At 44.1% G+C, this 22,202-nt stretch overlaps 1 protein-coding gene across 4 annotated transcripts in view; it reads left to right on the top strand.

Moving 5' to 3' along the window:
- Positions 1 to 22,202, top strand: part of LOC106584025 (uncharacterized) — a 100,975-nt gene extending 78,773 nt beyond the window's left edge. For all 4 annotated transcript variants that reach the window (XM_014168796.3, XM_014168797.3, XM_014168794.3 and 1 more), the window contains exons 4-10: positions 982 to 1,078; positions 7,308 to 7,571; positions 10,555 to 10,639; positions 15,886 to 16,105; positions 16,375 to 16,517; positions 16,956 to 17,156; positions 18,626 to 22,202. In XM_014168796.3, coding sequence (XP_014024271.3) covers positions 982 to 1,078; positions 7,308 to 7,571; positions 10,555 to 10,639; positions 15,886 to 16,105; positions 16,375 to 16,517; positions 16,956 to 17,156; positions 18,626 to 18,784 — 1,169 coding nt within the window. In that variant the 3' untranslated portion in view covers positions 18,785 to 22,202. The remainder of the gene's footprint in view (positions 1 to 981; positions 1,079 to 7,307; positions 7,572 to 10,554; positions 10,640 to 15,885; positions 16,106 to 16,374; positions 16,518 to 16,955; positions 17,157 to 18,625) is intronic.

Raw genomic sequence — 22,202 nt, 5'->3', positions numbered from 1 at the left:
TGACACCAATGTAACGAATTATATAATAATTAGGTGGGTGCTAACATTCGTCTTATTTCACTGGAAATGTGTTTTTTACATTTTGGCATATCCCACTCACACACTCACTCATATCCCACAGCAACCTTTCAGTTACTGGCCCAACACTCTTAACCACTAGGGTACCTGCCACCATTCAGGTGGTAATCCCAACCAGGACTGGAACCTGTGTCCAGCGACTGTTAAGCCAACACCTTAGCCATTACACCAAGTGGTCTGTACCTCTTTGCAAGGTTGTTCAGTGTTCGGTTAAGGTCACTACAATATTAATTGCAACTCTCTATTGTCACATGCTCTTATGTGAGCCTTTATAAAGACTTCAGAACTGGCAGCGGACATGCTCATACTTTAATTAACATCACCATAGGCCACTTAAACCCTTCCACTCACAGGTGGCCAAAAATAACTAACTGAAAGCCATGCCTCCAATGATTGTACCATTATATTCAAAATATTATACTACATTATCTGCTCACATGTACCCTAAAAGGTACCATAAGAAATCATATGTGCACCTACATTATGTGTATTTTGATCGTTTTGTACCCAGGGAACAATACTGTACCCTAACCGTACCCTTTTTTACTGAGTAGTGACTGTAGCAGGTGTTATAATGTCATGTTGTTATTCTCCTTGATGCTGTTAGAATCTTCTTGTTTGACCCAGCAGAAAGTGCACATCTGTTTCAGATTTATATAGAGTAGGTGATTAGTGCATCCATATGGTGTGTGTGTGTGTGTGTGTGTGTGTGTGTGTGTGTGTGTGTGTGTGCAGAAGAGACCCTGTACGTGCTGAAGATGGAAAGCACACACTACCCTATTTCCCAGAGGCCTGACATCTCTCTCTCTCTCTCTCTCTCTCTCTCTCTCTCTCTCTCTCTCTCTCTCTCGATCTTTCTCTCTCTCTCGATCTTTCTCTGCCTCGCTCTCTCTTGTTCTCTAGGTCTGAAATCCATCATGAAGAAGAACGATGCTGCTGACAAGCAGGGGAACAGAGGAGGAACCAAGAAGAACCTAAAGTTTGTGGGAGTCAATGGAGGGTAAAGATCGTACAGTGCTGTATGTAGGTGTACCCTATATACATGTACTGTTAGTTGCAAACTATTTGTTTACTATACTGTATACATTATGCATTACAGAACTATATTTAGCATATGTTGCCTAATGCATATTGTTTATGCTATAGTATGTATAGCATAATGAATTCGGCATACAATACTATACAGTTCTGTAGTATTTATGTTGACTAAAGCAATTGTACACAAGAGGGAGTGCTAAACGACTTTTTTAGCACGGCTGTGTTGCGGTTGTAAGCACGAGGCGGAGCTGAGCACAACCTTGAGTGTACAATTGCTTTACCAATTAAATAAATAACGCTAGTTTGATAAATGTAGTCATAGGCTACTATTTCATCCCTCCACAAAAATATAGTTTCGACGCAAATCTATGGTTGCAGGCCAAGCCAGCTGGTCGACTGGCGTCGTTATCATTCAAACCTACTGGTCGTTCATTCAATTTGCATCATTGCTATGGGCAGGCAGTGCTAGTGCTGCTGACAGTGATAGCGCTGTCTGCCGTGCTGAATTCAGCGCATCAATAATCATGCTCATCAAGCAGAAACACCAACACTTGTAGCCTACTGCCGGACCATTTTACAGAACGGGGAATTATTGTAATCATAAAACTGACACGATTTATTTATTTCCATCAACCACTATTTGTTGTAAACATTAATGTGCCCTAAGCCGTTCATTGTGCGGCCTTTGAAGTATGCATCTAATGGGTTCTTGAAGTCGGACCCTGTCAGGATGTTGTTCCATCTTTTCCTGCTGTCCAGGGAAGGGGTCCAGTAGGCTAGCTCTTCAGGGAGCTCTCCACTCTATGCCCGCTGATTGTCATTATCTCTCTGGCTTTCAGAGAGAAGCTTCTGATGGATGAGTTTTGTGTACCGACATCAGACAGAGAGAGAGAGAGAGAGAGAGAGAGAGAGAGAGAGAGAGAGAGAGAGAGAGAGAGAGAGAGAGAGAGAGAGAGAGAGAGAGAGAGAGCCTTCGTAACTTTGGATGCAACAAGATTTGAGAAGCGTAATATAGTGTCTTAGCTCTAATATCAAAATATGTAGACTATTTATTTCCACAACAAACCTTGCACAGTCGGCGCAGCATGGAACCGTGTGTTTACTCCGACTGGCTCCCGACTGTACCACACACTACAGAGACCACCCGCTGGAGATGCAGGTCGAAGGCTGGGGTGTCTTGCAGGAGCTTGCTAATATTCACTGAGTATACATTAAGAAAATCTTCTCTGTCCATGACATAGACTGACCAGGTGAATTCAGGTGAAAGCTATGATCCCACACTTGTAAATCCACTTCAATCAGTGTAGCTGAAGGGGAGGAGACTGATTAAAGAAGGATTTCTAAGGCATGAGACAATTAAGACATGGATTTTATATGTACGTTTTTTGTATTTTTTGTACGCTTCAAAGGGTGAATGGACAAGACAAAAGATTTAAGTGACTTTGAATGGAGTATGGTAGTAGGTGCCAGGCACACTGGTTTGTGACAAGAACTATAACGCTGCTGGGTTTTTCATGCTCAACAGTTTCCCGTGTGTATCAAGAATGGTCCCCCACCCAAAGGACATCCAGCCAGCTTGACACTGTGGGAAGCATTGGAGTCAACATGGGCCAGCATCCTTTTGGAATGCTTTTGACACCTTGTAGAGTCCATGCCCTGACAAACTGAGGCTGTTCTGAGGGAAATGGTGAACTCCTAGCTGAGAAATGGTCAACTCCATTCTCTTCTATCGAGGCAGAGTGGCGTTTTGATAAATTTTATTTTTTTGTTCTGTACAACCACGGTCCATCCACGGGGTGCCGAAATTCATACTTTTAATTCAAACCTTTATTGAATACAACCACCAACTTTTTCCTAATTTGTACGTAAACTATGATTCAGTTGGCACACGTGCAGTCACGCTGAGTTGAGCAACACAAATGTGAAAAAAGTTGGTTGTGTTTGTTAAAAGTTTGCATTAAAAGTATGAATTTCAGCACCCGTGGAAGGACCACGGTTGTACAGGACAAACATAGGTACAGGTAATCAATCACAATGCTTGTTTTGACCAACCCATTGTAGAAATGTACACACAGAACACTACAGATGCCATATCTTAATTTTAGCCAGTTTCACACAGCAGGAAAATGTATTCTTATGTTGTTTTAATTTACATTTTCTGTAAGGTAGCCTTGCAGTTAGAGAGGCGAGCCAGAAACCTTGAGCAAGGCACTTAACTGTGTAACGACTGTCGGGAGAGAGAGTAGACCAAGGCGCAGCGGAGTTAGTGTTCATCATAGTTATTTAATTAACGTAAGAACACGATACAAAAAAAACGACAGCCAAAACAGTCCTGTCAGGTGCGAAATGAAACAGAAACAATTACCCACAAAACCCCAACGGAAAAACAGGCATTTATGTGTGACTCCCAATCAGCAACAACCAACAACAGCTGTGCCCGATTGGAAGCCACACGGCCAAAATCAATGAAACAGACAACATAGAAAATGAGCATAGAATGCCCACCCAATGTAACACCCTGGCCTAACCAAAATAAAGAACAAAAACCCCTCTCTATGGCCAGGGCGTTACAAACTGATTCAGAGGGGTTGGGTTAAATGTGGAAGACATATTTCAGTTACATTCAGTTGGACAACTGACTAGGTATCCCCCTTTCCCTTTTAACCCCCCACAACAACAGCTCCCCAGGCGCCCATTGTGGCAGCCCCCCGCACCCATCCAAAAAAACTGTATGTGTATATGTGTGTGTCTTTCAGATGGGTGGGTTAAACGCGGAAGTAATATTTCGATTGGACCTTGTGTGCAATTGACCAATAAAGTTATTTTAATCTTAATCTTAATTTTCATTAGGGCAAATCAAGACTGAAATGTTCAAGAGAAAATTACAACTGTTATATGCCTTTTTAAACCTTGAATACACTACAAGTTTGCATTTCCTGCTGGGCAGGAAAATTCCTGCAATGGTATGATCAAATTAAGATACGTATCTGTATTTCTTCCTCACACAGCCTGTGGTGTTCTGGCCTTCTGCTCACCCTTTCTCTGTTTGTCTTTCTGCTCCATCTTTCATACTGTCTTTCCCATAGACACATTGCCCTCACTCTGACACTGTGTGGGTGTGTGTGCATGCTTGTGTGTGTATGTGTGTGATGCTCTCTGATTCAGCGGTGTCCTGCTTGTCAAAGACCTCTCTCCTGGCTGTGTGATTAGAACAGGCTGGCCTAGCATTAGTGCTATAGTTAGTATAAGTAAAGGACTTAGCATTAGTGCTATAGTTAGTATAAGTAAAGGACTTAGCATTAGTTCTATAGTTAGTATAAGTAAAGGACTTAGCATTAGTGCTATAGTTAGTATTAGTAAAGGACTTAGCATGAGTGCTATAGTTAGTATATTTAAAGGACTTAGCCAGGACTGCTTCCTCCTGATTCAGCTCACACCAAGGCTCAAACCCAGGACCTCTGCCTTGCTAGCACGTGACCACCCTCCTGAAGCTTCTTACCAGTCACTGCCACGCAAAAAGCTAGCTATTTGGTGGCACAAATGGGGACACTTCAGGCTGAGGAGTAAGTTTCACACATTCCCATGTGCTACAAATACACTACCTGCTGACTGGCCCTCCCACCAGCACACACATAATTACTATAGCCTGGCCATAACACATTGCTGGGTCTGACAGCAGACAGCAGCCCGCCCCTCTCATCAAAACTATAACAGACAACACAGTCAGACTGGATCTACTGATGTACTGATTCTTTGATTTCTTACCTGATGAGGGTCATTCAGATAACAGCACCAAGGGAGACTCTTATCATGATGCAACAAACTATAATAATTGTGGAAGCTGATCAAAATGAACATTTCTGAAGATGTTTTTTTATTTATTTTACATTTTTTTAGGGGGTGGAACATCTTTAATATTGCTAATAGATTGTGGATTCTATCAATGTAATTGTCTGCATGATTTCCAATCCCCCATATATATTTTTTATAAATACAGTTGAAGTCGGAAGTTTACATACACTTAGGTTGGAGTCAATTAAACTCGTTTTTCAACCACTCCACAAATTTCTTGTTAACAAACTATAGTTTTGGCAAGTCGGTTAGGACATCTACTTTGTGCATGACACAAGTAATTTTCCCAACAATTGTTTACAGACAGATTATTTCACTTATAATTCACTGTATCACAATTCCAGTGGGTCAGAAGTTTACATACATTAAGTTGACTGTGCCTTTAAACAGCTTGGAAAATTCCAGAGAAGGATGTCATGGCTTTAGAAGCTTCTGACAGGCTAATTGACATAATTTGAGTCAATTGGAGGCGTACCTGTGGATGTATTTCAAGGCCTACCTTAAAACTCAGTGCCTCTTTGCTTGACATCAGGGGATAATCAAAAGAAATCAGCCAAGACCTCAGAATAAATTGTAGACCTCCACAAGTCTGGTTCATCATTGGGAGCAATTTCCAAACACCTGAAGGTACCACGTGCATCTGTACAAAGAATAGTACGCAAGTATAAACACCATGGGACCACGCAGCCGTCATACCGGTCAGGAAGGAGACGCGTTCTGTCTCCTAGAGATGAATGTACTTTTGTACGAAAAGTGCAAATCAATCCCAGAACCACAGCAAAGGACCTTGTGAAGATGCTGGAGGAAACAGGTACAAAAGTATCTATATCCACAGTAAAGCGAGTCCTATATCGACATAACCTGAAAAGCCAATCAGCAAGGAAGAAGCCACTGCTCCAAAACCGCCATAAAAAAAGCCAGACTACGGTTTGCTGCAGATGGGGGACAAAGACCTTACTTTTTGGAGAAATGTCCTCTGGTCTGCTGAAACAAAAATAGAACTGTTTGGCCATAATGACCATCATTATGTTTGGAGGAAAAAGGGGGAGGCTTGGAAGCTGAAGAATACCATCCCAACCGTGAAGCACGGGGGTGGCAGCATCATGTTGTGGGGGTGCTTCACAAAATAGATGGCATCATGAGGTGGGAAAATTATGTGGAAATGGAAATATTGAAGCAACATCTCAAGACATCAGTCAGGAAGTTAAAGCTTGGTCGCAAATGGGTCTTCCAAATGGACAATGACCCCTAACATTCTTCCAAAGTTGTGGCAAAATGGCTTAAGGACAACAAAGTCAAGGTATTGGAGAGGCCATCACAAAGCCCTGACCTCAATCCTATAGAAAATGTGTGGGCACAGTCAACTTAGTGTATGTAAACTTATGACACACTGGAATTGTGATACAATGAATTATAAGTGAAATATATATATATGTCTGTAAGCAATTGTTGGAAAAATTACTTGTGCCATGCACAAAGTAGATGTCCTAATCGACTTGCCAAAACTATAGTTTGTTAACAAGAAATTTGTGGAGTTACTCCAACCTAAGTGTATGTAAACTTCCGACTTCAACTGTATATTATTGCTAATTAGCTGTTCTGTGAATGGAAAATTCTCACCTTTTTTAAAGGGTTCACTGTGTCACATAAAAAATGTAATAGCCTGGTTATGGTTGCGCCTAACCTTTGACCCATACCAGGAAGTGCATGCTGTGTGCCTCTGTTCAGATGTTTTCTCCATCCATACCTTCCTTGTCCCTCATCACAACCCAACTTTAAGAACACACACACACACACACACACACACACACACACACACACACACACACACACACACACACACACACACACACACACACACACACACATTTCCTTGAGAACATAGCACAGACCTCCCTCCTTCAGACCCTGATCACATGACCTCTCCTTACACTGCCTCTATTTGCCCTTCTCCTTCTGGAATTCTGTGGCCCCTGAACAAAAGGTCCACAAACATCCATGAAGGAACACTATTCTATGCCAGACCTTAGCCTATCTGACCTTAGTCTTTCTGATCAAGGGCCCTATAGAAGTTCCTTGACAGTGACAAAAACTTACAAACACACATACCATTTCATGAAGTACCATCTGAATATGCACCTTTCCATGAACCATCTACACCTGACCATGCCATGTTCTCACTGGTCACAGATGTTAGTGATTCCAAGATGTTACACAAAAATGCTATGTTAGGCCAATGGCCAGCCCACATGGGGCTGAATGGCCTTATTTTATCATTTCAATGCTCTTCCAACATCTGTACTCTCACTGATGCTGTTTGTGCTGTTGTTAATGTCCAGGTATGAGACCAGCTCGAGTGAGGAGGAATCCAGTGAGGAGGAGAAGGGGGAGGTAGAGGAGGAGGAGGTGGACAGCTCTGAGCCTGAGGAGGAGCAGGAGAAAGAGGAGGGAGCTGGAGCAGCTCAGGGCCAGGAGGCCACAGCTACAGAGGAGGAGACCCAGGGAGCAGGGGCCCAGGCTGGGGAGACAGAGGGCCATGAAGACTCTCAGGACCCAGAGAACAGCCAGGCACTCCTGGAGGAGCAGCCAGCTGCAGCAGCAGGGTATGTAGGGAGATAGAAGGAGAGTGTGGATGTGCGGGGAAATGGATTATCAAAAAAAGTATAATTATTTAAGTAGTGTGATCGAGAAGTTGGTGACCAGAACATTTGTTGTTTAACTCCCACAGTGAGCCAGCCACCAGGCAGTTCTTGATAAAGGTTCTTCTACCCATTTGTTTCATTAAACATCATCCAGAGTGGATGACTTCTGAAATGATAACCGCACGCGGTATTTGCCGCAACAGAGTAGAGCAACACCCTTCAATTGATGCGCTGGGAAACAAACGAAAGTGGACGCATCGCTCACAAAAACGGATCAAAAATGAAATCACGGATAATTATAAGGGAGCAGGAAAACTTAGAAATTGCCTACAATAATTACAATAACTTTTCAATCAACAAATTGACAGATTTCCAAGGAAAACCCAGAGAGGGGTAATACCAGATTTATGAATTTTTTGAACACCTGTAACTGCCATTTCCTGCCATCTAGAGCAAAATTTTTTTTTTTTACATAGTGCTGCAACCAGTCCACAAGGGAGAACCTTGATCCAGGTCTTTGTTCAGGTGAGGGCCAGCTGAGTAAATCCTGGAACCTACAGTATAGATCCTTCAGGGCCCAATTAGACCACAATGAGACAGGTGCTGAGTGAGGCTTTAATATATCAGCCGTCCACCCCACTGATGGGGCCTGGCCCTAGAATGGTCCGGCCCCTTCCGCTGCTGACATACCAGACATATACACACACACACACACACACACACACACACACACACACACACACACACACACACACACACACACACACACACACACACACACACACACACACACACACACACACACACACGTGTGATTCAGTTACATGGAGGATGTGTTGGATATGTTGACTTTTAGGCTCTGTCTCAGAAAAGCCCTCAGGGGTTGTGCTATTGTTCTGTCTGTGTTAGTCAGGAAGGAGCAGGCAGGACATCATGTGGGCTCTACATTGTTGTTGACATCCTTACATGCAGCAGCGTGATGAGAAAACAGACATGCCAGGATTATATACACTGCTCAAAAGAATAAAGGGAACACTTAAACAACACAATGTAACTCCAAGTCAATCACACTTCTGTGAAATCAAACTGTCCACTTAGGAAGCAACACTGATTGACAATACATTTCACATGCTGTTGTGCAAATGGAATAGACAACAGGTGGAAATTATAGGCAATTAGCAAGACACCCCCAATAAAGGAGTGGTTCTGCAGGTGGGGACCACAGGCCACTTCTCAGTTCCTATGCTTCCTGGCTGATGTTTTGGTCACTTTTGAATGCTGGCGGTGCTTTCACTCTAGTGGTAGCATGAGACGGAGTCTACAACCCACACAAGTGGCTCAGGTAGTGCAGCTCATCCAGGATGGCACATCAATGCGAGCTGTGGCAAGAAGGTTTGCTGTGTCTGTCAGCGTAGTGTCCAGAGCATGAAGGCGCTACCAGGAGACAGGCCAGTACATCAGGAGACGTGGAGGAGGCCGTAGGAGGGCAACAACCCAGCAGGACCGCTACCTCTGCCTTTGTGCAAGGAGGAGCAGGAGAAGCACTGCCAGAGCCCTGCAAAATGACCTCCAGCAGGCCACAAATGTGCATGTGTCTTCTCAAACGGTCAGAAACAGACTCCATGAGGGTGGTATGAGGGCCCGACGTCCACAGGTGGGGGTTGTGCTTACAGCCCAATGCCGTGCAGGGCGTTTGGCATTTGCCAGAGAACACCAAGATTGGCAAATTCGCCACTGGCGCCCTGTGCTCTTCACAGATGAAAGCAGGTTCACACTGAGCACGTGACAGATGTGACAGAGTCTGGAGACGCCGTGGAAAACGTTCTGCTGCCTGCAACATCCTCCAGCATGACCGGTTTGGCAGTGGGTCAGTCATGGTGTGGGGTGGCATTTATTTGGGGGGCCGCACAGCCCTCCATGTGCTCGCCAGAAGTAGCCTGACTGCCATTAGGCACCGAGATGAGATCCTCAGACCTCTAGTGAGCTCATATGCTGGTGCGGTTGGCCCTGGGTTCCTCCTAATGCAAGACAATGCTAGGCCTCATGTGGCTGGAGTGTGTCAGCAGTTCCTGCAAGAGGAAGGCATTGATGCTATGGACCGCCCGTTCCCCAGACCTGAATCCAATTGAGCACATCTGGGACATCATGTCTCGCTCCATCCACCAACGCAACGTTGCACCACAGACTGTCCAGGAGTTGGCGGATGCTTTAGTCCAGGTCTGGGAAGAGATCCCTCAGGAGACCATCCGCCACCTCATCAGGAGCATGCCCAGGCGTTGTAGGAAGGTCATACAGGCACGTGGAGGCCACACACACTACTGAGCCTCATTTTGACTTGTTTTAAGGACATTACATCAAAGTTGGATCAGCCTGTAGTGTGGTTTTCCACTTTAATTTTGAGTGGGACTCCAAATCCAGACCTCCATGGGTTGATAAATTGGATTTCCATTGATTATTTTTGTGATTTTCTTGTCAGCACATTCAACTATGTAAAGAAAAAAGTATTTAATAAGATTATTTCTTTCATTCAGATCTAGGATGTGTTGTTTAAGTGTTCCCTTTATTTTTTTGAGCAGTATATTACCACAGTGGACAAAGAATCACAGTGAAGAGATGGGAAAAACTACAGTTGTGTGTTTATTGCTTTCGATGAGTCATCGTCACATAACTGTATCTTTATTTATAGTCTCGGTGAACTTAATGTCAAGAGATGTAAGCTATCATGTTTCATAAGGAACATGCATTGCATTATGCTACCGTTGGATTTATATTTCTGGTTTTTGCTTATGTACTGTATGATTAGGCCTGGCATGTTTTGAGGGACTTGATTTCCCTACTACGGTTCACGATAATTTAATCCAGACCATTGCACCACCACATATGTCTGTCTGTCAATATGAATTGTTATGAAAGATAACTTAAAAGTTATGTCATGTTCACACAGGGAGACAATCGATGAGGGCTTCATGGAAGCGTGTCACTACATTAAGGATCGTATGGCAGAAGTGGTGGCCCCCAATAAAGAAATGGTAAGAACAGTTCCCTTCAAACTGTCGCGCCTGAGGTTAATCGTGGTTAAGGCCGACACCCTCTTCACATACAGTACCAGTCAAACGTTTGGACACACCTACTCATTCAAGGTTTTATCTTTATTTTCTCTATTTTCTACATTGTAGAATAATAGTGAAGACGTCAAAACTATGAAATAACACATATGGAATCAAGTAGTAACCAACAAAAATGTTAAACAAATTAAACAAATCAAAATATATTTTATATTTAGAGATTCTTCAAAGTAGCCACCCATTGCCTTGATGACAACTTTGCACACACACGCTTGGCATTCTCTCAACCAGCTTCATGAGGTAATCACCTGAAACACATTTCAATAAACAGGTGTGCCTTGTTGAAAGTAATTTGTGGAATTTCTTTCCTTCTTAACCAATCAGTTGTGTTGTGACAAGGTAGGGTTGGTAGACAGAAGATAGCCCTACTTGGTAAAAGACCAAGTCCATATTATGGCAAGAATAGCTCAAATAAGCAAAGAGAAACAACAGTCCATCATTACTTTAAGACATGAAGGTCAGTCAATAAGGAACATTTCAAGAACTTTGAAAGTTTCTTCAAGTGCAGTCACAAAAACCATCAAGCGCTATGATTGAAACTGGCTCTCATGAGGACCGCCACAGGAAAGGAAGACCCAGAGTTACCTCTGCTGCAGAGGATAAGTTCATTAGAGTTAACTGCACCTCAGATTGCAGCCCAAATAAATGCTTCACAGAGTTCAAGTAACAGACACATCTCAACATCAACTATTCAGAGGAGACTGTGTGAATCAGGCCTTTATGGTCGAATTGCTGCAAAGAAACCACTACTAAAGGACACCAATAATAAGAAAAGACTTGCTTGGGCCAAGAAACATGAGCACTGGACATTAGATCGGTGGAAATCTGTCGTTTGGTCTGATGAGTCCAAAATCCGGAGTTTTGGTTCCAACCACCGTGTTTTTGTGAGACGCAGAGTAGGTGATGAACTCTGCATGTGTGGTTCCCACCATGAAGCATGGAGGAGGGGGTGTGATGGTGTGGGGGTGCTTGGCTGGTGACACTGTAGGTGATTTATTTAGAATTCAAGGTGCACTTAACCAGCATGACTACCACAACATTCTGCAGCGATACGTCATCCCATCTAGTTCGCGCCTAGTGGGACTATTATTTGTTTATCAACAGGACAATGACCCAAAACACACCTGCAGGCTGTGTAGGGGCTATTTGACCAAGAAGGAGAGTGATGGAGTGCTGCATCAGATGACCTCGCCTCCACAATCACCTGATCCCAACCCAATTGAGATGGTTTGGGATGAGTTGGACTGCAGAGTGAAGAAAAAGCAGCCAACAAGTGCTCAGCATACATGTATGTGGGAACTCCTTCAAGACTGTTGGAAAAGCATTCCTCATGAAGCTGGTTGAGAGAACGCCAAGAGTGTGCAAAGCTGTCATCAAGGCTACTTTGAAGAATCTAAAATATATTTTGATTTGTTTAACACTTTTTTGGTTACTACATTTATTTGTATTTATTTATTTCACCTTTATTTAACCAGGTAGGCAAGTTGAGAACAAGTTCTCATTTACAATTGCGACCTGGCCAAGATAAAGCAAAGCAGTTCGACAACATACAACAACACAGAGTTACACATGGAGTAAAACAAACATACAGTCAATAATACAGTAGAAAACAAGTCTATATACAATGTGAGCAGAGATAAGGGGGGACTTTACCTAGCAGGGTCTTGTAGATGACCTGGAGCCAGTGGGTTTGGCGACGATTATGAAGCGAAGGCCAGCCAACGAGAGCGTACAGGTCGCAGTGGTGGGTAGTATATGGGGCTTTGGTGACAAAACGGATGGCACTGTGATAGACTGCATCCAGTTTGTTGAGTAGGGTATTGGAGGCTATTTTGTAAATGACATCGCCGAAGTTGAGGATCAATAGGATGGTCAGTTTTACGAGGGTATGTTTGGTAGCATGAGAGAAGGATGCTTTGTTGCGAAATAGGAAGCCAATTCTAGATTTAACTTTGGATTGGAGATGTTTGATGTGAGTCTGGAAGGAGAGTTTACAGTCTAACCATACACCTAGGTATTTGTAGTTGTCCACATATTCTAAGTCAGAACCGTCCAGAGTAGTGATGCTGGACAGGCGGGCAAGTGCAGGCAGCGATCGGTTGAAGAGCATGCATTTAGTTTTACTTGTATTTAGGAGCAGTTGGAGGCCACGGAAGGAGAGTTGTATGGCATTGAAGCTCGTCTGGAGGGTTGTTAACACAGTGTCCAAAGAAGGGCCAGAAGTATACAGAATGGTGTCGTCTGCGTAGAGGTGGATCAGAGAATCACCAGCAGCTAGAGCAACATCATTGATGTATACAGAGAAAAGAGTCGGCCCGAGAATTGAACCCTGTGGCACCCCCATAGAGACTGCCAGAGGTCTGGACAACAGGCCCTCGGATTTGACACACTGAACTCTATCAGAGAAGTAGTTGGTGAACCAGGCGATGCAATCGTTTGAGAAACCAAGGCTATTGAGTCTGCCGATGAGGATGTGGTGATTGACAGAGTCGAAAGCTTTGGCCAGGTCAATGAATACGGCAGCACAGTATTGTTTCTTATCGATGGCGGTTACGATATCGTTTAGGACCTTGAGCGTGGCTGAGGTGCACCCATGACCAGCTCTGAAACCAGATTGCATAGCGGAGAAGGTGCGGTGGGATTTGAAATGGTCGGTAATCTGTTTGTTGACTTGGCTTTCGAAGACCTTAAAAAGGCAGGGTAGGATGGATATAGGTCTGTAGCAATTTGGGTCAAAAGTGTCCCCTCCTTTGAAGAGGGGGCTGACAGCAGCTGCTTTCCAATCTATGGGAATCTCAGACGACACGAAAGAGAGGTTGAACAGGCTAGTAATAGGGGTTGCAATAATTTCGGCAGATAATTTAAGAAAGAAAGGGTCCAGATTGTCTAGCCCGGCTGATTTGTAGGGGTCCAGATTTTGCAGGTCTTTCAGAACATCAGCTGAATGGATTTGGGAGAAGGAGAAATGGGGAAGGCTTGGGCGAGTAGCTGTGGGGGGTGCAGTGCTGTTGACTGCAGTAGGGGTAGCCAGGTGGAAAGCATGGCCAGCCGTAGAAAAAAAGTGACAGAGTTTCCTATCCTCAGTGCAGTGGGCAGTTGGGAGGAGGTGTTCTTATTCTCCATGGACTTTACAATGTCCCAGAACTTTTTTGAATTTGTGTTGCAGGAAGCAATGATGAAATATGATTCCATATGTGTTATTTCATAGTTTTGATGTCTTCCCTATTATTCCACAAGGTAGAAATTAGTAAAAAGAAAGAAATACTCTTAAATGAGTAGGTGTTCAAACTTTTGACTGGTACTGTATGCGATCCATGAACAGCGTGGGATTTTAATCCCAGCCCGACTGGTCTTCACACTATGTACCTCATTTTTGTACCGCTTTCAATAAAAACTGTGAAAATACCTGAAAACATGTTTTTTTGTAAATAAAGTACAAGTGCTAACAAACGTGAACCCTAACCCTACCTTGAAGTCCACATCTCGGCTAAACTCTAAACCCACCCATAATCCTAACCCTAGCTTCATATCCACATCCTGGTTCAACCCATAGAGATTTACATTTAGATTTACATTTAGTTGGAGATTTAGTTGGAGAGCTCAACTTATGGCATCTGTGACAGCAAGGGCAGAGCCATTAATGCTATCTCCATTTTGAAGTTGTAAATGTTCTTCTTCTTTTGTGTTTGAAAAAAGCATAAAGCGTATAATGGTGATTTACCGCCACCTGCAGTGCTGGAGTCTTGAACCAAATCTTGTGTGTCATTCATTTATTTTGGCTACTAGATGGTGGTGATACAGTTTAAAGCCATTTACAAACTAGGTAACCAAAAGAAGAAGCCAATGGTCTGAACATTGGCTTATCCCTCCCAACACATAGGAATCACCACCCAGTTAACTACTTGAAAATGGTGGAAGCCCTCAATGGCAATTGACAGGGTTATATCCAACTAGAGATCTCTAACTATCTTTATGATTCAACACTAATCCTAGCCTCAACCACAACCCTAACCCTAGCTTCATGTCCACATCCCAATACAACACTAACCCTAGCCTCAACCACAACCCTAACCCTAGCTTCATGTCCACATCCCAATACAACACTAACCCTAGCCTCAACCACAACCCTAACCCTAGCTTCAACCATAACCTTAACGCTAGCTTCATGTCCACATCCCAGTACAACCCTAACCCTAGCCTCAACCACAACCCTAACCCTAGATTCATGTCCACATACCAGTACAACACTAACCCTAGCCTCAACCACAACCCTAACCCTAGATTCATGTCCACATACCAGTACAACACTAACCCTAGCCTCAACGACAACCCTAACCCTAGCTTCATGTCCGCGTCCCGGTACAACACTAACCCTAGCCTCAACCACAACCCTAACCCTAGATTCATGTCCACGTCCCAGTACAACACTAACCCTAGCCTCAACCACAACCCTAACCCTAGCTTCATGTCCACATCCCAATACAACACTAACCCTAACCTCAACCACAACACTAACCCTAGCCTCAACCACAACCCTAACCCTAGCTTCATGTCCACATCCCAGTACAACCCTAACCCTAGCCTCAACCACAACCCTAACCCTAGCTTCATGTCCACATCCCAATACAACACTAACCCTAACCTCAACCACAACACTAACCCTAGCCTCAACCACAACCCTAACCCTAGCTTCATGTCCACATCCCAATACAACACTAACCCTAGCCTCAACCACAACACTAACCCTAGCCTCAACCACAACCCTAACCCTAGCTTCATGTCCACATCCCAATACAACACTAACCCTAGCCTCAACCACAACCCTAACCCTAGATTCATGTCCACATCCCAATACAACACTAACCCTAGCCTCAACCACAACCCTAACCCTAGATTCATGTCCACATTCCGTTTCAACTCTAAACCTAGCCTCAACCCAACCCTAACCTTAACCTACTGCAACCCTAACCCTTGTTAGGCACAACCCCGTACAACAGACATGTTCTGCCGGTAATGTACCAGGAAAGTGTGTGTTGTGTGTGTGTGTGTGTAACAGTGTGTGTTTGTGTCTCCCCTCAGAGACATGTTCTGACAGCGTTGTACCAGGAGTGTGTGTGTCATAGTGTGTGTGTGTTCTCTCCCTCTGTCAGAGACAGGTCCTGATGGTGTTGTACCAGGAGTGGTTCCGTGTGTCCAGTCAGAAGGACTCTCTGGCTGACACTGTCACCCTCTACCTGAGAGAGGTAGGCATCGCCACACCGACTCTGCTGCGTTACATTGTGAACCTGGCCGACGGTAACGGCAACACAGCGCTCCACTACAGCGTGTCCCACTCCAACTTCCCTGTGGTCAAACTGCTGCTGGACACAGGTACGGGGTAATCAAACACCTCTCTCCAACACCCTCAATCTTATATATCAATTCAATTCTCTCTCGCCCCTTTTCCCCGGTCTCTCCAGCTCACCTTTTCCTCATCGAGTCCTTAGCTATTAACTTGAAATGGTCTGTGTGTGAGTTTGTATGTGTTTTTGCGACACGCTTGAGCAGGCATATGTATGTCTGTGTGTATGTTCATGTACGCGTGCTTTTGGTTTTGTGTACTGTGTGTGTGTGTGTGTGTACTGTGTGTGTGTGTGCAGGTCTGTGTGAGGTGGACATCCTGAACAAGGCGGGCTACACAGCCGTGATGCTGGCCTCCCTAACAGCTGCCGATCGATCAGAGGACATGGAGGTCGCTCTGCAGCTACTGAGACAGGGAGATGTCAATGCCCGCGCCAGCCAGGTACACAAAACACACACACACACACGTTGTACACTCACAGACACACATTAACACTGAGCCACTCTCACCGGCACTCAGGCAGTCACAGACTGTATATTCACTCAGCTATCTACTGTACAAGCCATTCTATAGACATTGAAACACCTGCACACAGTCACCTACAATACTGTTTTTTTTACCTCTCCTGCACAAGTTAGTTGTTGTTCACCTTTTAAACCGTCATCATTTTGTTTTGTATTTTTTTGTGTGCCCCGAAAAAGTATATATATTTAACAAAAGATACCTAGACTCAATACAAACCTACTCACCCAGTCAACCAGGACCGGTGTACTTGACTCTCTTCCTCACACTCATTCTTCCTACCACAAACATACATCGTTTCCCTCTCTCATGTTTCCTTCCTGTGCTCTTACTTCTCTCTCTCTCCTGGTTTCTAAGGCAGGGCAGACGGCTCTGATGCTATCGGTCAGCCATGGCCGTACAGCCATGGTGCGGTTGCTGCTGAGCTGCCAAGCTGACCTCAACATTCAGGACAAAGACGGTTCGACCGCACTCATGTGTGCGTGTGAGCACGGTCACACCGAGATCGCGCGGGTGCTACTGGAGTCTGGCCACTGTGACACCAGCCTCACAGACAAGGTGCACACATGCTGTACAAATACGCACATCAGGGCATACACACAAACATGAACAAATACATACCACAGGAGGTTGGTGGCATCTCAATTGGGGAGAATGGACTCGTGGTAATGTCTGGAGCAGATTCAATGGAATCAAATACATCAAACACATGGTTTCCATTTGCTCTGTTCCGTTCGTTATTATGAGCCGTTCTCCCCTCAGCGGCCTCCTGTGATACATGCAGTGGTTACCTTTGGACTTCCCAAAATGTTGCATTTCAAAACAACACAACAGTGCCACTACCTGGCTAAAACTGTGAAGTGCATCATGTTCATTTCATTGAATGTGATGAGTACAGAGACTCTCAGAGGATGTCAAATCCCCTAACCTTTGAGCTGCAGGGAATTTACCAGAAACACACTATCCTATCTTACCTCCACCGAGTGAGAGCAGCATGGGCAGCCAGATATTAGCTTCTAGGTTAATGACTGGTTTGTAGTGATGTCTCTCTCGGTTTACATTTACATTTTACATTTTAGTCATTTAGCAGACGCTCTTATCCAGAGCGACATACAAATTGGTGCATTCACCTTATAATATCCAGTGGAACAACCACTTTACAATAGTGCATCTAAATCTTTTAAGGGGGGGGTTAGAAGGATTACTTTATCCTATCCCAGGTATTCCTTGAAGAGGTGGGGTTTCAGGTGTCTCCGGAAGGTGGTGATTGACTCCGCTGTCCTGGCGTCGTGAGGGAGCTTGTTCCACCATTGGGGTGCCAGAGCAGCGAACAGTTTTGACTGGGCTGAGCGGGAACTGTGCTTCCTCAGAGGTAGGGAGGCGAGCAGGCCAGAGGTGGATGAATGGAGTGCCCTTGTTTGGGTGTAGGGCCTGATCAGAGCCTGAAGGTACGGAGGTGCCGTTCCCCTCACAGCTCCGTAGGCAAGGTTTGACATACTAATCCCTCCTAGAAGGCATTACACTGTGCTTGATGTGTAGAGGTGTCTGTATGCGAATTGCGTGGAGGCTATGGCTAGAATCAGACCTTGTGTGAGGCCTCCAGGGCAAAGTAGACCCTGGAACCCCAGACATCGCTGTGTGGGTGTGGGCTGTGGCAGACAGGCTGCAAATATCACTCTCTATCTCTTCCTTTCCCATGGTCCTGACATGGTATCACCCTGCTCTCCCTCTCATCCCGCAAGCCAGCCAGGAATCGAACCGAGAATCTTCCAATTCCGAGTCAGACGCATAATCCATTGCACCACTGGCCCATTGTGACGATAACCTTTTTTTTGGGGTGTAGGTTTTGCCTGTACGCTCATTACCCAGGTCTCCTGTTTGTCCTACTGTGGGAAGGGGAGTGGAGAGGACAGTGTGGAGAGGACAGTGTTCACTGTTCAAACATGATTGACCCACACTGTTTTTGTTTTCTCTAAAAGTGAATCAACATATTCTCTCTCTCTCTCTCTCTCTCTCTCTCTCTCTAGGATGGACAGAGGGCTCTGTCAGTGGCGGTAGCGTCCTCCCACGCTGAGCTAGTTGACCTACTCAAGACCCACTCAGATTCCACCACCACCCAGGCCTCTATCCCCTCCACCACCACCTCTGCCACCATCATCACCACCACCACAGCCTCTCTCCTCTGAGCCCCCTCCAGTAGCCCCTCTCTAACCGCTACCCTACCCCAGCCCCGGACCCACCCACCCTGGACCCACTATACCCCCGGACCCCTTTCCGTGAACCAGAGGAGGCTGGTGGGTGGAGGTATAAGAGGACAGGCTCATTGTAATGGCTGGAGTGGAATAAATGGAACGGTATCAAACTGATCAAACATATGGGAACTGCATGTTTGACTCCATTCCATGAATTCAAATGCAGCCATTACAATGAGCCTGTCCTCCTATAGCTCCTCCCACCAGCCTCCACTGTCATGGACCATACCCTTTTCCAGACTGTCTGGAGGACAGACAAAGGCTGTATTCACCACCACTGCCTATATCTCCCCACCGACCAGAGCTCAGCTCACAGATAGGCCTATTGGACCGGAGCCCCACGGAACCAGAATAACACACATTCTTCACATTTCTGCCAACATTTAGTGAGTGGGAATAAGGTATCAACTGTTTGGCAGCCAGCCAATGTGACACTCAAAAACCCAGTAGCAGTGGCGACAGTGGTGACTGACAGGTGATCCAGGAAGAGGGCAGAAGGACAGCAGAAGGATGATGGATTGCTGCTTTCTAATATAAAACAAGCTATTCAGGCCAAAATAATCTTAAACACATGATCTACCTTAAAAATCGGCCATTTTATTATCAATACTATGTTTTTCCTTTTTATACCTGTAGTTAGGTTTCCATCAAATTGGCAACAGATTTTCATGCGAATATTCTAAAATCCGCATGAAGAAAATATGCACGTGTTTCAAGCAAACTGACTTGTTGCAGGAAAATTAAATCTGTGTGTGATGTATTGCACACAAAATTTACATTTTCGCTTAAATTCAAGTTCAACGTTTTTTGTTTTGTTGTGTGTTTTATATGTTATATAATGTTATATATGTATATGTTATATATGTTTAACCTTTATTTAACTAGGCAAGTCAGTTAAGAACAAATTCTTATGTATAATGACAGCCTACCCCAGCCAAACCTGGACAACACTGGGCCAATTGTGCACCACCCAATCACAGCCGGATGTGATACAGCCTGGATTCAAACCAGGAACTGTAGTGACTCCTCTTGCACTGAGATGCAGTGCCTTAGACCACTGCGCCATTTGGGAGCCAAAAGTTCAATCAATCAATTAATCAATCAAATGTATTTATAAATACCTTTTTCCATCAGCAGTTTTCACAAAGTGCTATACAGAAACCCAGCCTAAAACCCCAAACAGGAAGCAATGCGGATGTATAAGGGAAAAACTCCCTAGAAAGGCCGGAACCTAGAAGAAAATATAGAGTACCAGTCCCTGAAGGCTGGCCGGTCCTCTTCTGGCTGTGTCAGTTGGAGATTATAAGAGTACATGGCCATTAAAGACAGATTGCTCTTCAAGATGTTCAAACGTTCATTGACCTAAGTCAATGTGTTTCCATCGCATTTTACACTAGTCTTGACACAAAAACTGTTGCCGTAAATATCAAATATACCTACTCTGGTTTAGCCAACAGCTCGCAGATACACTGCGGGTAAGCTAATCTGCACAGTGACATTATTTGGAATAAGAATATTTGCATTTGTCAAATGGCAGTCAAGCATCAATCATCATGACACCAGAATAAGACCCTCGATATTTATTGGAACGGAACATCACGTTCACAGCGTGTACTTTCAACCCCCTGTGAAGTTCATCATAACTGACTTAATATGTAGCCTAATAAACTGCATGGTTTCTCGAGTTATATCAGTATTTGCACCTAAAGATGTTTCCAAGCGGCATTTCACGCAAAAAACATTTTACCGGCACAAAAATATCCCACCGTGTCTAACGAACAAATTCTCTGTCGGCGTTTATAAAATTGTTACGAAATGTCCCGTTTGCATCACAGCTGTCGTGATTTTTTTTATATACGGTCTGACTTTACTCACGTGGAAACTGGATGGAAACGTGGTTATTAATGACATTACTATTCCTTTGTATTTGGACATTTATTTAACTCATAAAGTCTGAATGTTATTATAGCGTCTTATCAAATACACACAGTATATTTATTTTTGCAATGCAATTTGTTTTACTCTGTTTGATTGACGCACGCTGTACATATCCAAGCTTGGTTTTCGTCAGTATGGCCTGACGACTGACTCACTCAGACGTCTTCCAATATGAAGGTTGTTCAGAAGGATGCAACACGCAGCAATTTAACAACCCTCGCAGAAGCTACACAAGCTACTCCACTGCAGTATGTTGCAGCAATTGTGTACTCTACTGAACAATTTACTTTCCCGCTCTCTCTCTCTTTGTCACTCACACACCTCACGCACACACACTCTCTCGCTCACTCCACTGTAATGCATCCCTTCCTCTGTCTGCCTGCTTCTAGACTACAAATTAAATGATGTATACACCCAAATTGCTACAAAATGCACAAAGAATGTCAGGCAATTTTACATTACAGATACAGTGTCATTCATATCTCTACAGGACTATGGTACAACATCACACCACTGAGCACAGGAAGCCTTGCAGTAGACTACTATCCATCACAGGTCATAATGTAATAGGGGTTGTAACATTTTCTGTAACGTTTCAGTCAGTTAGTAATGTTACAACCCCTTGTCCCGTACGGACACACACAGGCTGCTTTCACTGCTAGAAAAGTAGAACGGTTGTTTTTAGGGGATTGCGCCTCTCTCTTCCACACCCACCTCTTCTCTGTGTTGAACGATGGCTTAGTATAGGACACTGGTGTGAAGTAATGGCATGATGAGAATATCCTAGCTTGCCTATCAGAAAATGAAGAGGTATGTGGCGCAATGTGGTTTTTCATACCCGGTCCTTTAAGAACCCAGTCCTAAAGGAAAGGGGTTGTACTCACAAGGTGGAGTGGTGCTGTCTTTCTCACCTGTTCATCAGAAGCCAGGCTTAGGCGCTGAAGACTGACCTCTACTGGTTAAAGAAGTATATGGCTAACTACCTGAAGATACAGTATTGTGAAAAATATATCTGGTATTGTCTGACATTTGCTCTTAAATATATTTAGTATTTATTAAAAATGCTATATTTTTACAATATACAGTATATGCATGGGCCAATAGTCCAATGAACATGTTGGAATTTGTTGAATATGTGAATGTATTGGTTCTTCTGGATGGTATATATATAAGCTGATTGGTCTACTCTAAAAAGCAATGTGACTGTTAATTGGTTGGGATGTTCATGCTCGTCTCTTATTGGACAAGGCTGTGTACTGTACTGTGTCAGGATTGACTGTTGTAATACTTAATCACAATCAGATGTAAACAGCTGTACCTGCCTGTAATATTCCTACTATCAAATTTGCTTGAATGTTAACCATTTGCAAATCAAAGAATTGCTTCAAAATAAAAATGAAAATTTGAAACTGTA

The sequence above is a fragment of the Salmo salar genome, chromosome 23 (genome assembly GCF_965601325.2).
Source record: "Salmo salar chromosome 23, fSalSal1, whole genome shotgun sequence".
Classification (NCBI taxonomy): domain Eukaryota; kingdom Metazoa; phylum Chordata; class Actinopteri; order Salmoniformes; family Salmonidae; genus Salmo; species Salmo salar.
Note: the sequence above shows the minus strand (reverse complement) of the source record. Positions and strands in the feature narration are given on the sequence as shown.